Source organism: Lithobates pipiens, unplaced genomic scaffold (genome assembly GCF_037356315.1).
Source record: "Lithobates pipiens isolate NorthernLeopardFrog02 unplaced genomic scaffold, aLitPip1_a1.2 Scaffold_8, whole genome shotgun sequence".
In the NCBI taxonomy this organism is placed as follows: Eukaryota; Metazoa; Chordata; class Amphibia; order Anura; family Ranidae; genus Lithobates; species Lithobates pipiens.
The window spans coordinates 519,982,638-519,997,109 of record NW_027507903.1 but is presented as its reverse complement, the minus strand read 5'-3'; the positions used below and the strand labels follow the sequence as shown (position 1 = coordinate 519,997,109).

The window sequence follows — 14,472 nt, the reverse complement described above, 5'->3', positions numbered from 1 at the left end:
TGTTTCTGTGCTATGCATGATTAATTGGCTCCGTCGAGGGGAAAAAATCTTTTTGAAGTCATATTTTATTTCATGTAAATTAAATGTCATAATCATCATGACACTCATCAGCCACTTGGAAGGATTGCACAATTAAATTTGCAATAATTAAAGCCGAACTCCAGGCAAGCACACAAATTCCTGTACATAATCATTTCAAGAAAAATGTGTTCATATATCTGCCTGAAATGGGCATCATCATTGCAGGCGCAAAATAAGGCTAGATTCACGTTGTGCGAGAATGTATTTGAACTGCGATTATTCCCGCAGCTACACATAAGGTGCGGGGGTGCCTTTTGCTAAAGTGGTTTTAAAAAGGTGTGTGTTGTTTGTTTGTGTTTTTTATTTATTTTTTTATTTTATTTTTTATATATCTTGATGCATTAAAGCGGTTCTGCACCTTTAAAAAAAAAAATATATATATATATATTAAAAGCCAGGGTCCAGCGATGTCGGCGGCAGATGACGAGCGATCGCTCGTCTCTCTGCTGCCCCCGCCGCCATCCTCTGTCAGGGAATCGGGAAGTGAAGCGTTGCGGCTTCACTGCCCGGTTCCCTACTGCGCATGCGCGAGTCGTGCTGCGCGTCTCTGCTGGTCCCCGCTGTGTGTTTATAAAGAACACAACGGGGGGGGGGGGGGGGGGGGCGCGCGCATCTGCGGTGGTCTGTCCCGGAAGTGGGTGTAGATACCTGGATTATCCAGGTAACTGCACCCCCCCCCTCTGAAAGGTGCCTATTGGGGCACCGGATGGGGGGAGTGATCAGATGAGTGGAACTTCCCCTTTAGGGTGGAGAACCGCTTTAAGATAAAAAGCCTTCTGTGTGCGTAAGTCCATAACCATCCCCCCCCCCCCCCCCCCCAGCTCCCCTAATGCTTACCTGAGCTCCTTCCGATCCAGCAATGTTGCACAAGAGGCTTGGCTGTCCGGGACTCTCACTCTTCATTTGCTGAGACAGCAGCCAAACGCCATTGGCTCCAGCTGCTGTAAAATCAAAGTCAGCGAGCCAATTAAGCGAGGGGGCCAGGCCGTGTCGCTGCTGTGTCTGGACAGAGCTGCGTCTCAGGTGCCCCCATATCAAGCCGCTTGCTGTGGGGGTACTTAATAGGAGGGAGGGGCCAGGAGTATCGAAGAGGGACCCAAGAAGAGTAGGCTCTGGGCTGCTCTGCACAAAACCACTGCACAGAGCAGGTAAGTATAACTTGTTTGTTATTTTGAAACAAACAAAAAAAGAGACGTTGGTATCACTTTTAAGCTTGCATTCACAATAGGGGTTGACTGATTATTGCAGGCAGATATCCATAACTTTGGAAAAATCAGTATCAGTGGCAAACCATTATTACTGATATTGCCGCAACCATCTTTTTGGGGCCTGGAAGCCTGGCAAGTTTGCAGTGCACTGGAGGGCTAGTGCGCAGGGGCACATGTGCACACAATGTAGGTTGCATTGCACACTGGGCCTAAACGTTCTGACAGCCCTGGCCTCCTTTGTCTCGCTACGAGAGTCTGATGGATAGGCCAGCCACTCCCCAACCACAGCAGGGTGCCAGCTAGCAAGCCACCCCCGACCACAGCAGGGTACCAGCCAGCAAGCCACCACAGCAGGGTGGCAGACATTTTTAACCTTCTCTGTACTCCTTCAAATTTTAATGCAGATCGATGCAGAGAGAAAGTGTGGTCTGGGATTATTTCTCATAGCCATTCCCTTGAAAAGCACCTGTGTGCAACACATGCACAAACAATGTGCGCATTGGGTCAACAACTGCAAAAACCAAAAATACATAATCTTTGTGCCCATCTGAGAGTTGATCTCGACAGGCCAGCCAGAAGCTCCCCACCCACCTGCTGTAGGGTGCCAGGAGGGCAGCTACCTACCCCCTGCAAGGTGCCAGGTGAGGCAGCTACCCCCCCCACCCACCGTAGGGCAGCTTCCCGCCACCCCCCCCCCCCCCCCCGTAGGGGTGGCTTGCAAATCTGTGCAAATGCAGGAAAGCACAGGCGCACATGCATGTAAGGCAGATTTGCACATTACAATAAGGAGGAGTAGCCAAAGTGTGACAGAACCCTCAACTAAAATCAAATGCATGAAGGTTTTCCAAAGATATAATTAAACAAGAGCATTGGTGTCTCATGAAGGTGGGGGGGGGGGGGGGGGGTTGTGACAGAGGGACAGGAAGAGTTGTTCACTTCACACCATGGTGCAGACAGACATCAGTTTTGAAATCGTGTTTTTTTTATTTTTAGTTTTTTCTTCATCAGTTTTCATGCAAATATGGTGTGAAGAATTCATAACATGTTAATTTTTATAGTGATTTGTGTAGGAAATTGAGTTATTTTTCAAAACTTTTTCATGTGCAAAATATCGGTGTAAAGCCCCGTACACACGAGAGGACTTATGTCCGACAGACTTCCGAAGGAGTTCTGCCGGAGTTCCGACAGAGTTCTGACAGACTTTTCGAATGAGCGGACATGGCCACACACAATCACACTAAACTCCGACGGATTCGAACGTGATGACGTACGACTGGACTCGAATAAGGAAGTTCATAGCCAGTAGCCAATAGCTGCCCTAGCGTCGGTTTTAGTCCGTCGGAATAGCATACACACGAGCAAATTTTTCGAAGGGACTGGGTCCGGCGGAGTTCCGTCGGAAAAATTTGAAGCATGTTCCATATTCTAAAGTCCGTCAGACTTTGGCGAATCAAAAGTCCATTGCAGCCCACACACGATCGAATAGTCTGACGGAATCAGTCCGTCGGACTTTGGATGTTGAAAAGTCCGCTCGTGTGTACGCGGCATAAGAGGCGGCTGGAAAATCAGTATTGGCCCTGAAAAAACTATATTGATCGATCCCTATTTCACACCATGCATATTTGAGTGTGGTGTTGGGTTTTTTTTTTTTCTTGTTTTGCATTACTGTGTTTTTTTGTGCAGAGTTTTTAAGGGTTTGGGGGCTATGGCTTTTTTTATTTTTTTTATATTAGCCACAGTAATGTCCTATTTCCTAATGGAAGAAGAGAACTTAAGATACTAGGCCATCTCACTCATTGCTGATTGAGAGCAGAGGGGCAAACACTGGGTCATGTACAACATGTTCACAAGAGGAGAAATGTCCTAATTTTTTTTTTTTTTCAATTATTAAATGTATAAACATAAAAAAATCACTAAAAAAACGGGGGGATTGGGGATATTGGGACTTTAAATGAAGCCATGACTGGGTAAAGTCATGTGCCTCCATCCCTGTCATTTGAAAACAAAAGCGCCACTGCGGCAAAGGACAGCAGTGGTGCAAAGAAGGAAGTGGGACTTTAAATGAAGCTCAAAATGACAAACACACACATGCACCCATAACATGGTGCCAATTTGTAACCTGGCAATAATTGATAATAACATGTTTACAACCATTGATATTCAAGATTAAAATAAAAGGGGCCACCATATTCATAGTTGGGTATATATGTTAACATATCTGCACTGTCAATAGGCTTAAGAACCTATCAAGTTAGAAGAAGTATAGACACATATCATGATGGTTTGTGTAGCTCGTACACAGTAGCTTGACGCGTTTCGTGGCTTTAAACCGCTCTTCAGGAGAAGACATGTAGGATATCTGCAATAGGAAAATAATTGACTAAGTTCACTATATCAGGGTAGGGGAGGATGGATAAAGACCCCCAAAACCATATAAGACAAGATAGCTTACAAATATGTGTGCACTGGAAAGCAGGGCGTCAAGGACCTTGGGCCACCCCAGAGCATCAGTGTCGGGAGCCAAGAGGACATGTATAGGGTGGCAATCATCACAGTCGGAGCTTTCTTTTGGTGGTATGTGATGCACTATAAACAAAAAACGACAATTTAGGAAAAACAATATTTTTTTACTTTTTGCTATGATGAATATCGCCAAAAAATATATATAAAAAAAAATACAATTTCTCAATTTACGCCGATATGTATTCTACTACATATTTTTGGTTAAAAGAAAAAAAAAATCACTAAGTGTATATTGATTGGTTTGCACAAAAGTTATAGAAGGGATAGAATATAAAAAGGGATAGAATTATTACATAATTTATATATATTAGTAATGGCGGCGATCTGCATTTTTTTTTTCTTTTGTAAATGAAACTGGCAGGGAAGGGGTTACACACTAGGGGATGATCAAGGGGTTAAGTGTGTCCTAGGAAAGTGTTCTAACTGTGTGTGTGTGGGGGGGGGGGGGGGGGAATGGTGGGCTACCACTGACATGACAGGGATCACTGCTCCCGGACGGACGCAGTAGATCGCTGTCATGTCACTAGGCAGAATGGGAAAATGCCTTGTTTACAAAGATATCTCCCCATTGTTCACTCTGTCTGCCAGGAGCCTGCAACTGTCAGAGTCCGTGGGACCAGTGGGCACAGTCACAATGGCATGTGCTCCCACAATGCCGTGATTTTAAAGGGGGCGTACGTGTACGCCCATTTGCCCAGCCATGCCATTGTGTGTGTGTGTGTGTGTGTGTGTGTGTGTGTGTGTGTGTGTGTATATACTTCAATATAATGTAATAATATAACTAACATTATTGCTAACATAACTATTTGCAATAAAAGAATACAAGACACTTCGTAAAAGCAGCTTTTGAATAAGCCCCTTCTCTGTCAAGAAAAGAGGTGAAAAATTAAAAAAAAAAGTTCATTTGAAATGCAAGTCATTGGTCTCATAATGTAAACATTAGTCTCCTGGCTAGCTCCTTATCTTGTCTGACAGGAATTCAGAATTTATGACTTGGGAAAATGTTAGATACAACTCTTCAAGTCTTCTTGTAAGCAATCTATTCCTCAACAAGGAACTTTAACATCCTAAGAAATGGCACAAAATGGCTTCTGAGTTGCCCATGAAATTATATATGAAAAGAGGAGGCCTTAGGAATTAATTCTTTTTAATCCCAATAGTTCTGACATTGGCAATATTTGGTTATTTCACCACGGGGCGGTAACTACATATGAGCAGAAAAACGTACCTGAACGTGCGACCTAAATACGAAATATACATAAAATCGGTCTGGATATGCAGTAAAGCATGCTTGTTATACTCGCTGTGGAACCTAAGCGGCTCTGCATTGTGTAAAAAGGTTGTTTGATCAGGACTTCTCTGATCCTCCCCGTTTTGCCACAGTCTCCATCTCCTGATATTTACAGAGCCTTGTGGGCACACTGCACATGCTCAATTTGGTGTATAGTGTTTTTTTATTTTTCTTCTTGGGTGGGTGAATGTCATCGGCACCGTGCCAATCGGCACTGTTCAGAGGATCAGATCAGGGCTCCTGCAGCCTCATAGGATAGTCAGAGTAGAGTGAAACTGATAGAAGTAACAAGACTGCTATATACTGCTGATGAGAAGCCATTTAGCAGTTTATATTTATTAAAATATCTGCATTTCTATGTTCTAAGTGAATGCAGAGTTCTGGGTTTAGTAACACTTTAAGGATTGGTAAGCTGCAATTTATAAAAAAAAATTGGTTTTGGAGTGTGTGTTTTTATATATTTCTATCTCTCTATCTCCTCTATCTCCTCTATCTCCTCTATCTCCTCTATCTCCTCTATCTCCTCTATCTCCTCTATCTCCTCTATCTCCTCTATCTCCTCTATCTCCTCTATCTCCTCTATCTCCTCTATCTCCTCTATCTCCTCTATCTCCTCTATCTCCTCTATCTCCTCTATCTCCTCTATCTCCTCTATCTCCTCTATCTCCTCTATCTATCTATCTCTCTATCTATCTATCTCTCTATCTATCTATCTCTCTATCTATCTATCTCTCTATCTATCTATCTATCTCTCTATCTATCTATCTCTCTATCTATCTATCTCTCTATCTATCTATCTATCTCTCTATCTATCTCTCTATCTATCTCTCACACTTTCAGGCTCGGTTCACACTGCTGCAATGTGGGAAACCCTGCGATTCCTGTGCAGGTTACAGCATCACAACTGAGTCGCAGGCAGTTTACACTGACATCTGTGAACCGCTGTGAGTGTTAATGTTAAGTTAATGACACCCCCAACTCGTATCGCAGTGCCAACTGTTAAATTGGACAGGCATCAGCTTTTAGTTCGGACCAAAAAAAGTGTCCTGCACCATTTTGGTGCAACTGCTATGCCATTGTCAGCCATAGTTTGTATGGTTGAAGTGGCATCTAGTCTGAGTCTAGTGTGAACCCAGCCTCTGTGTATTTTTCCTGCATTGCTATATTACACCACTTCTCCCCTCCTTCTTCTTCTTTTTTTTTTTTGTTGTTGTTGTCCCTCCCTTCTTATCCGATACGTTTTATATATCTTATTTTTACTGTCCCGCATCAGCTCTAAGACCAAGAACTGAGTGATCACAGCTTAGCGTGGAGCAGTGGCTGTCGGTCACCGCTCTCTGCCCATCCATCACTTACTGGAGTGCTAGGCAAGAGGGAGTGGGTGCAGCTGTCTTTCACTCGCAGCAGTACACTGTGAACCTGAGCCAGCTGTCTGTCAGGCAGCTAAATGGATCCTGACGAAATGGTTGGTCACTTGACAGCGGGTAATAGCCCACTGTCAGCTGACTCTGTGTCACAGGAAAGAAAAACTAAGTGTACTCCTGTGAGCCACAAGAGAAGCAAAATGGGCATACAGGGTAAATTCTGAAGTGCACTTAAAATGTAACTACACTGCATCTGAGCACAAAAAAATGCTATTTGGTTCATTTTTAATATTTACAACATGCTCATCCATGCTGTATTTTGCAAAGAAATCACTTTGAAAAACAGCCCCTAGCATTTTTAGCTGTGGTTATCTTGAGTAAGGGCAAATGATTTATGCATGTAGTAGTGTTTACTTTCTGCCCTTAGCTCAGGCATGCAGGTAGGAAAAAAAGGTACATAGGAAGGTATTTTATATCTATTTACTAATGCTAACAGCATAAGGATTAAAAATGGTCAGTGTTGATTGAGAGAGGTTGCACTTTAACCTTCCAACTCTGGATTGGAGATCTGGAACCTGGATAGGCCGTCTGGTTGGGTTGCAGACAATTACAATTCCTATGGTAAGAAGGCTAGGTCAGTTCATATGCAGTTAGATCTACTGTCTATTGGGTATTACCATACTCCTATATTACAGTAAAACTCATCACTGGAGCAACCACGTACAGCCTCTGTCTCCTTCCACAGCATTTTTTGTGCTGCTCCATTAATGTAATAAATGTGTTCAGCAGCAATTTGCACATTTGTATGTGTGCGTTCTGCCTGTGTCTAATGCTTGAATGCATCGCTTTTTCATTATGTTTTTGGTAATTCTTCTCTCTATTTTCCACAGGACGCAACTATGGGCTCTTTAAGTAGTAAACTTCTAGGCCAAGAATCTTCTAAGCCAACTGGCTCTTGTGACTGTAGAAAGAGAAAGAGGAGCTCAGAATGTCTGTGTGACAGTGACAGCGAAGAGGAGATAGAGGACCTACTCAACACACCGCGAAGGTAGAATCCATGCGTTCTGACGGTTTTTTAGTTCTGCTTTGTATTGTAAAGTCTTACAGCATACTTCAGCCGTGTAAGCCTTTCTAATGCTAGCCACATACCGTTTGTATGTATTGTAACATAATTAAAGGGTACATTTTTGCATCCACATGCGACATGTTCATACAAAACCACGTACACCCACTGAGATGTATAGGCATAAATTAATGAGAAACGATCAGATTTGTTTTGTTTAAACTTGTATTACAGCAGAAATAGTTAAAACGAAAAAAGGGTAATGGCAGGGCTCATTCCTCTTGTTCTTTATTAGATATGGGCCTGTCCAGTGTTTTCAGCTCTCTTTAGCAAAGCACCCTCCTACCAAGGTATGTTGGTATGCTATCTTTCCTGCGTTTTCAGAAACTTGTGGCAAAAAATGACCTTTTCAAAAGATGCACAATGCCTTTCAGAAAAATACCTTGGAGTGTTTTTTGATTTCCAAAACGGGGTCATTTTCTGGGTGTTTCCACTGTCCTTGTGCTCTAGGGCCTCCAAAAATGTCACCCGAAATTAGATGCGTAATTTATGCCCCCTGAAATATCTGAAGGTGCTCCTTGAATATTGGGACTCTGTGCATCTAGGTCAGGGGTCTCCAAACTTTCTAAACAAAGGGCTAGTTTAATATCCTTTTAAAACTTTAGGGGGGGCTGGCCAGTGGGAGTAGAAAATTACCTGATGTCAGTGGTAGTAAACTGTTCCCTGTCTTTCATATTTGGGGGGGGGGGGGTGAGGATAATGCCCATCATTGGTGTCAGCAGGAGGAATAGTGCCCCATTGTTGGTGATGGCAAGAGGCCTGGTGCCCCATCATTGGTGTTAGTAGGAGGAATAGAGTGGAAGGAACTATGGCCCACTGTAGCTGACAGTGGGAGAAATAATGCCCCAAGGGCCGGACAAAAGCAAGCCACTGATCAGTGGAGACCACTGATCTAGGCTGTGACAGTCTCACACATAGCATCCCAATACTTGAAAGACCTAGTAGCTGTGTTTTGGGGTGTAATTGTAAGTATGCCAATGCTGTGTGCAAGGAATAACTTGTTAAAATTACAACTTTGTGAAAAAGACGCCCCTTTTCTTTTCCAAAAAAAGTGACAAAAGATTACAACTTCAAAAAATTCACCATTCCCCTTATTAAATACCTTGGACTGTGTACTCTCAAAGGCTAATTTGGGGGATATTTTCCTGTATTTTAGGCCCTCGAAAAAAATTAGATGGGCAGTCAGTACATCAGGATTGATCAATTTTCAGATATATACCATGGATTGTAGACTCTCACTTTCACACAGACTAAAACACTGCCAAAGAAATGTAGCCGAATATATTTTGACTTACATTTATGAAGAAAGATTATTTATTTGCAAAAAATCTAGAACCAAAACACAGAGCCTGGTTGGTGTATTTTTTATAAAATAAAAAAAGGGGAAAAAAACACCCAGTGATGGTTTAAATACTTCCAAAAGAAAACATGGTTCCAAAAAAAATTCCTTTGGCTACAATTGAGTAATTGTCATTTTAAAGTATGATGATGCTGAAAATATCCTGAACTGGAAGGGCTTGAAAGTGTCTGGACTTCAAGTGGTTAATGATGAACACAATTCCTAGTTGTGCAACTTTAATAGTGCAAAATGCTGTCGCCTTTTGGCAATGCATGATGCACCCTCTTATTGTGGTTTGCATTAACTGTAAATGAATGCTTTTGAGAAGCAAGTTTAAATGTGTATGACTGACAACTTTATTTGTACTAAAGGGAGCTTTTTTTTTTTATTCATTTTTTTTTTTTTTTTTGATATCCTGCAGAAAGAAGCTGAAAAGTACATCAAAATATATTTACCAGACCCTCTTCTTGAATGGGGAGAACAGTGATATTAAGATATGCGCACTTGGAAATGAATGGAACCTGCACAAAATCTACCTCTGTCAGGTAAAAGAAGTTATGCTGCTGGACAAGTTCTATGCTGTTCAGTGAATATATGGAAATTTTAAAGTATAGTGTTTTTTTTTTTTTTTTTATGCCCCTCTCGTATACATGCTCCTTACATAGTTGTACAGTATACTGAAAAAATGCAGAGTGAGCAGCAGAACTGATGCTTTTTGTGTTGCTCATTTTAAAGCCCCATGCACCGCATGTGTTAAATGCATTTTGCTGGGAGGGTAAATGAAATAAGTAGGTTCACCTTCATTGCTCACTTCTGCAGGCTTTCCTCTGTGAGACTGGTCCCATGAAGCTGCCTTACTTTGCAACCAGTCAGGCAGCAGCTCTTCACATCCTTGCTTTCAATGCAGTACCAGCAATCCTGCATTGTATGCAAGGTCAAGGACCCACCCTCATCTGGGGCATGAGGCGGTGGAAGAGAATATCAGCTACCAGGGGTAGTGTGGCATAAGGGTAGGTATTTTTACTTATTTCTTTATCCGCTAGCTAAATAAGAAGAATTTAACTCGTACATTGCAGAGGACCCCACAGTACTTAACTCCAAGTTTGTTTAGAAAAAAAATATTAGCCTCTGAGTGATCTATGTACATTGCTTGGATTTTAACCCCTTCCTGCCCACGCTATAGCCAAAATATGGCTACAGGGTGGGCTTACTTTGCCAGGAGGGCATCTATGGGAATCCTCCTGTCATCAGGCTGCCCTTCCACCCCCTGCTGTGTGCTCTGTGTTCACGGAGTCCTTTGGACTTGGCTGATCACAGATCGAGATAAAGGACCAATCACAGCAGCCCTTTACCATGTAATCAGCAGTGTTCAATGATGGCTGATCACGATGTAAACACAAGCCAGTTACTGGCTTTCCTTCCCTCTCGCTGATAGTGTGAGGAGGGAGAAGAGAGACAATAACTGGCTTGTGTTTAACCATTTAAGGACCACCACACGGCTGGGCACAATCGCGTACCTGTACGTGGCTCTTTAAGTGCCCAGCCGTGGGTCAGGAGCTACGTGACCGTGGCCGCAGGACCAGCGGACCCGATCGCCGCTGGTGTCCCGCGATCGGGTCACAGAGCTGAAGAACGAGGAGAGATCTGTGTAAACAAACCTCTCCCCGTGCTTCCTAGTGTGGCTGTCACCGATCATCTGTTCCCTTTTTATAGGGTAAGACGATCAGTGACGTCACATGCCAGGCCATGCCCCCTACAATAAAAAACCACGTCACACATAACCCCTACACTGCCCCCTAGTGGTTAACTCCTTCACTGCCAGTGTCATTTACACAGGAATCGGTGCATTTAAATAGATAAGATTAAATAGATTAATAATAGAATTAAATAATAGATTAAATACATTTTTGGTAAAAAAAAAATGTAGAATACATATCGGCCTAAAATATGTTTTATATATTTTTTGGGGATATTTATAGTAAAAAATTGAATTTTTTTCAAAATTGTTGCTCTATCTTTGTTTATAGCACAAAAACAAACAAACACAGAGGTGATCAAATACCACCAAAAGAAAACTCTATTTGTGGGGAAAAAAAGGATGCCAATTAAAGCGACACAGTGCCAAATCGCAAAAAGGGGCCTGGTCCTTTGGCTACAAATTGGTCTGGGGCTTTAATGGTTAAAGGGGCATCTACACTGATAATTGGGGCACTGATAATCAGTGCAGGCCCACCAGTGACTCCTAATCAGTGTCGCCTATCGGTGCCCACCAGTGAAGAAGAAAAATTGCCTGTTTGCAAAATTTTACAGCAAATTTGTTTTTATTTTTTTTGGTTTGTTTTTTTCATATTTTTCTGCATTTCTTTTCGTTTTGTTTAGCAAAAAAACTAAAAACACTACGATTAAATACCACTAAAAGATCTCTATTTGTATGAAAAAAATTATGAAAATTTCATATCGGTGCAGTGTATCGTGAGCAATTGTCATTCAAAGTGTGACCACTCTGAAAGGTGAATATTGACCTGGGCAGGAAGGAGTTAAAAGTGCCCAGTAAGCGAGTGGTTGGTTAAAAAAACTTGTGCGCAAATTCCTACCTTTTTGTACCCTGAAGAAATGGCTGTGTAATTAAGGGGGAATGTTCTGTACACCAACTTTTAGTCGTATTGCATTTTACAGAAAATTGCAATGCTGCAGATTGGAAAGGTAATTTTTCTTACCTTCAGTTACAATATGACTTGAGTCTCAATTTAGTTTTTTTTCTATATATAAAAAAAAAAAAAATACCTACAAAGGAGTTACCCTTTTTTAATAGCAGCTCAGAGTTAGTCCCGGTTCACACTAAGGCGACTTGTCAGGTGACTTAGCCACCTGACAAGTCGCACTCCATGCAGTACAATGGAGCCGTTTCTAATCGGAGCAAAAAAGGGGTTTAAATCTCCCTATTTGCGGTGCATTCAAATCGCTTTTTGAAAGCGCTGTCCATTCATTCCGATGGGCAGGGTGTTTTGGGAGCACTAAATGCAGCGCTCCCAACTCGCCCCAAAGATGCTGCTTGCAGGACTTTCATTAATGTCCCGCAAGCGCACGGCCTGAGTGTGAAAAGTCAGCCAGCGTTAAGCACCTGAAAACCCCAGTGTGAAAGGGGTCTTGGGCTTTTACGTTTAAATATCAGCAATGGGGATACTGTAAATAATTAAAAACCTGTACAATGGGAAAGTAGAACATTTTTATTTTATTTTTTTGTATTAATCATTTAATGTTTTCCCAATCTGTAATCCAGTACTAGACCTCTCCTAGGATGAATGACACCTAAGGCCGTTGAGTCCACTTTCCCTGAGCTCAGGTTGTAGATGACCTTTGCCCATCAAGCCACCATGAATAAGTTCACAAATTAATATAAGCAGTACAACTAAATATGTAGCCGCTCTTTCTTCACAATAAGTGTGTGTGTGTGTGTGTGTGTGCATGTGTACAGACACGGGTGAGTCAATTATTGGTCTCCTTTAGGATGCGTGCAGCAGGACTGATCCCAGCAGTACAAAATATAATCCAAGCCCGCCACATTTCACAAATTTTGTTTCCAAACCATATCCTTTTTTATGTTCACCTGGGGGTCCAGCCAGTACTTTTCTAATTCAACTTCCTTTACCAGACAAACCAGGTCAGCAAAAATTGCAGTTAGAGGTACAACCTCAAACCATTTAACACTGACTGGTGCTTACATTGGTAAGCTTTTATTCATGAATATAAAACCTTTATCCCAAAATAAATATGTTTTAACTGCTTAAATTTTTTTTATCAGTTTGGTTTTAATTTGTTTAAGTCCATCTGAATCTGACCGTACAATCAATATAAAATCTACTTTAGATTTGCCAAACTTTGTACTATAATGGTGGACATCCAACATCAATAAACGATTGATTTCTTCTCTAATGAGAATAGTTGATTTATACTTGACGATCCATTTCATTGATGTGGCACTCGATCGATAGTTGAGATATGATTGTGTGAGTTGTGAGCTGCTATGTAAAAATAAACCACCCAAAATCTTATATACAGCCAACCTACAGTATCTCACAAAAGTGAGCACACCCCTCACATTTTTGTAAAAATGTTATTCTATCTTTACATGTGACAACACTGAAGAAGTGGCCCTTTGCTACAATGTAAAATAGTGAGTGTACAGCTTGTAGAACAGTGTAAATCTGCTGTCCCCTCCAAAATAATTCAACACACAGCTATTAATGTCTAAACCGCTGGCAACAAAAGTTGGTACACCCCTAAGTGAAAATGTCCAAATTTTGCCCAAGTGTCAATATTTTGTGTGGCCACCATTATTTTCCAGCACTGCCTTAACCCTCTTGGGCATGGAGTTCACCAGAGCTTCACAGGTTGCTACTGGCGTCCTCCATGATGACATTACGGAGCTGGTAGATGTTAGAGACCTTGCGCTCCTCCACCATCCATTTTAGGATGTCCCACAGATGCTCAATAGGGTTTAGGTCTGGAGACATGTTTGGCCAGTCCATCGCCTTTACCCTCAGCTTCTTTAGCAAGACAGTGGTGGTCTTGGAGGTGTGTTTGGTGTCGTTGTCATGTTGGAATACTGCTCTGCGGCCCAGTCTCCAAAGGGAGGGGATCATGCTCAGTTTCAGTATGTCACAGTACATGCTGGCATTTATGGTTCCTTCAATGAAATGTAGTTCCCCCGTGGCAGCAGCACTCATGCAGCCCCAGACCATGACACTCCCACCACCATGCTTGACCGTAGGCAAGACACTCGTCTTTGTACTCCTCACCTGGTTGCTGCCACACACGTTTGATACCATCTGAACCAAGTAAGTTTAAGGTTCCAGTGATCCATGTCTTTAGTCTGCTTGTCCTCAGCAAACTGTTTGCGGTCTTTCTTATGCATCATCTTAAAAGGCGCTTTCTTCTAGGACGACAGCCATGCAGACCAATTTGATGCAGTGTGTGGCGTAAGGTCTGAGCACTGATGGGCTGACCCAACACCCATTCAACCTCTGCAGCAACGCTGGCAGCACTCATACGTCTGTTTGCCAAAGAAAACCTCTGGATATGAAGCTGAGCGCGTGGACTCAAACTTCCTTGGTCAACCACGGTGAGGCCTGTTCTGAGTGGAACCTGTCCTGTTAAACCGCTGTATGGTCTTGGCCACTGTGCTGCAGCCCAGTTTCAGGGTCTTGGCAATCTTCTTATAGCCTAGGCCATCTTTATTTGGAGCAACAATTCTTTCTTTTTTTTTTTAAGATCCTCAGAGAGCTCTTTGCCATGAGGTGCCACATTGACCTTCCAGTGACCAGTATGAGAGAGTGAGAGCAATAACAACAAATTTAACACACCTGCTCCCCATTCACACCTGAGACCTTGTAACACTAACAAATCGCATGACACTTTGGACGGTAAATGGCTAATTGTGCCCAATTTGGACATTTTCACTTCGGAGTGTACTCACGTTTGTTGCCAGCGGTTTAGACATTAATGGCTGTGTGGTGCGTTATTTTGAGGGGACAGCAAGTTTA

At 42.4% G+C, this 14,472-nt stretch overlaps 1 protein-coding gene across 1 annotated transcript in view; it reads left to right on the top strand.

The window, feature by feature from the left end:
- Nucleotides 1–14,472, top strand: part of GMCL1 (germ cell-less 1, spermatogenesis associated) — a 209,386-nt gene that overhangs the window by 48,022 nt on the left and 146,892 nt on the right. Inside the window, exons 2-3 of the mRNA XM_077469455.1 lie at nucleotides 7,358–7,515; nucleotides 9,351–9,474. Of these exons, the coding sequence (XP_077325581.1) occupies nucleotides 7,367–7,515; nucleotides 9,351–9,474 (273 nt within the window). The 5' untranslated portion in view covers nucleotides 7,358–7,366. The remainder of the gene's footprint in view (nucleotides 1–7,357; nucleotides 7,516–9,350; nucleotides 9,475–14,472) is intronic.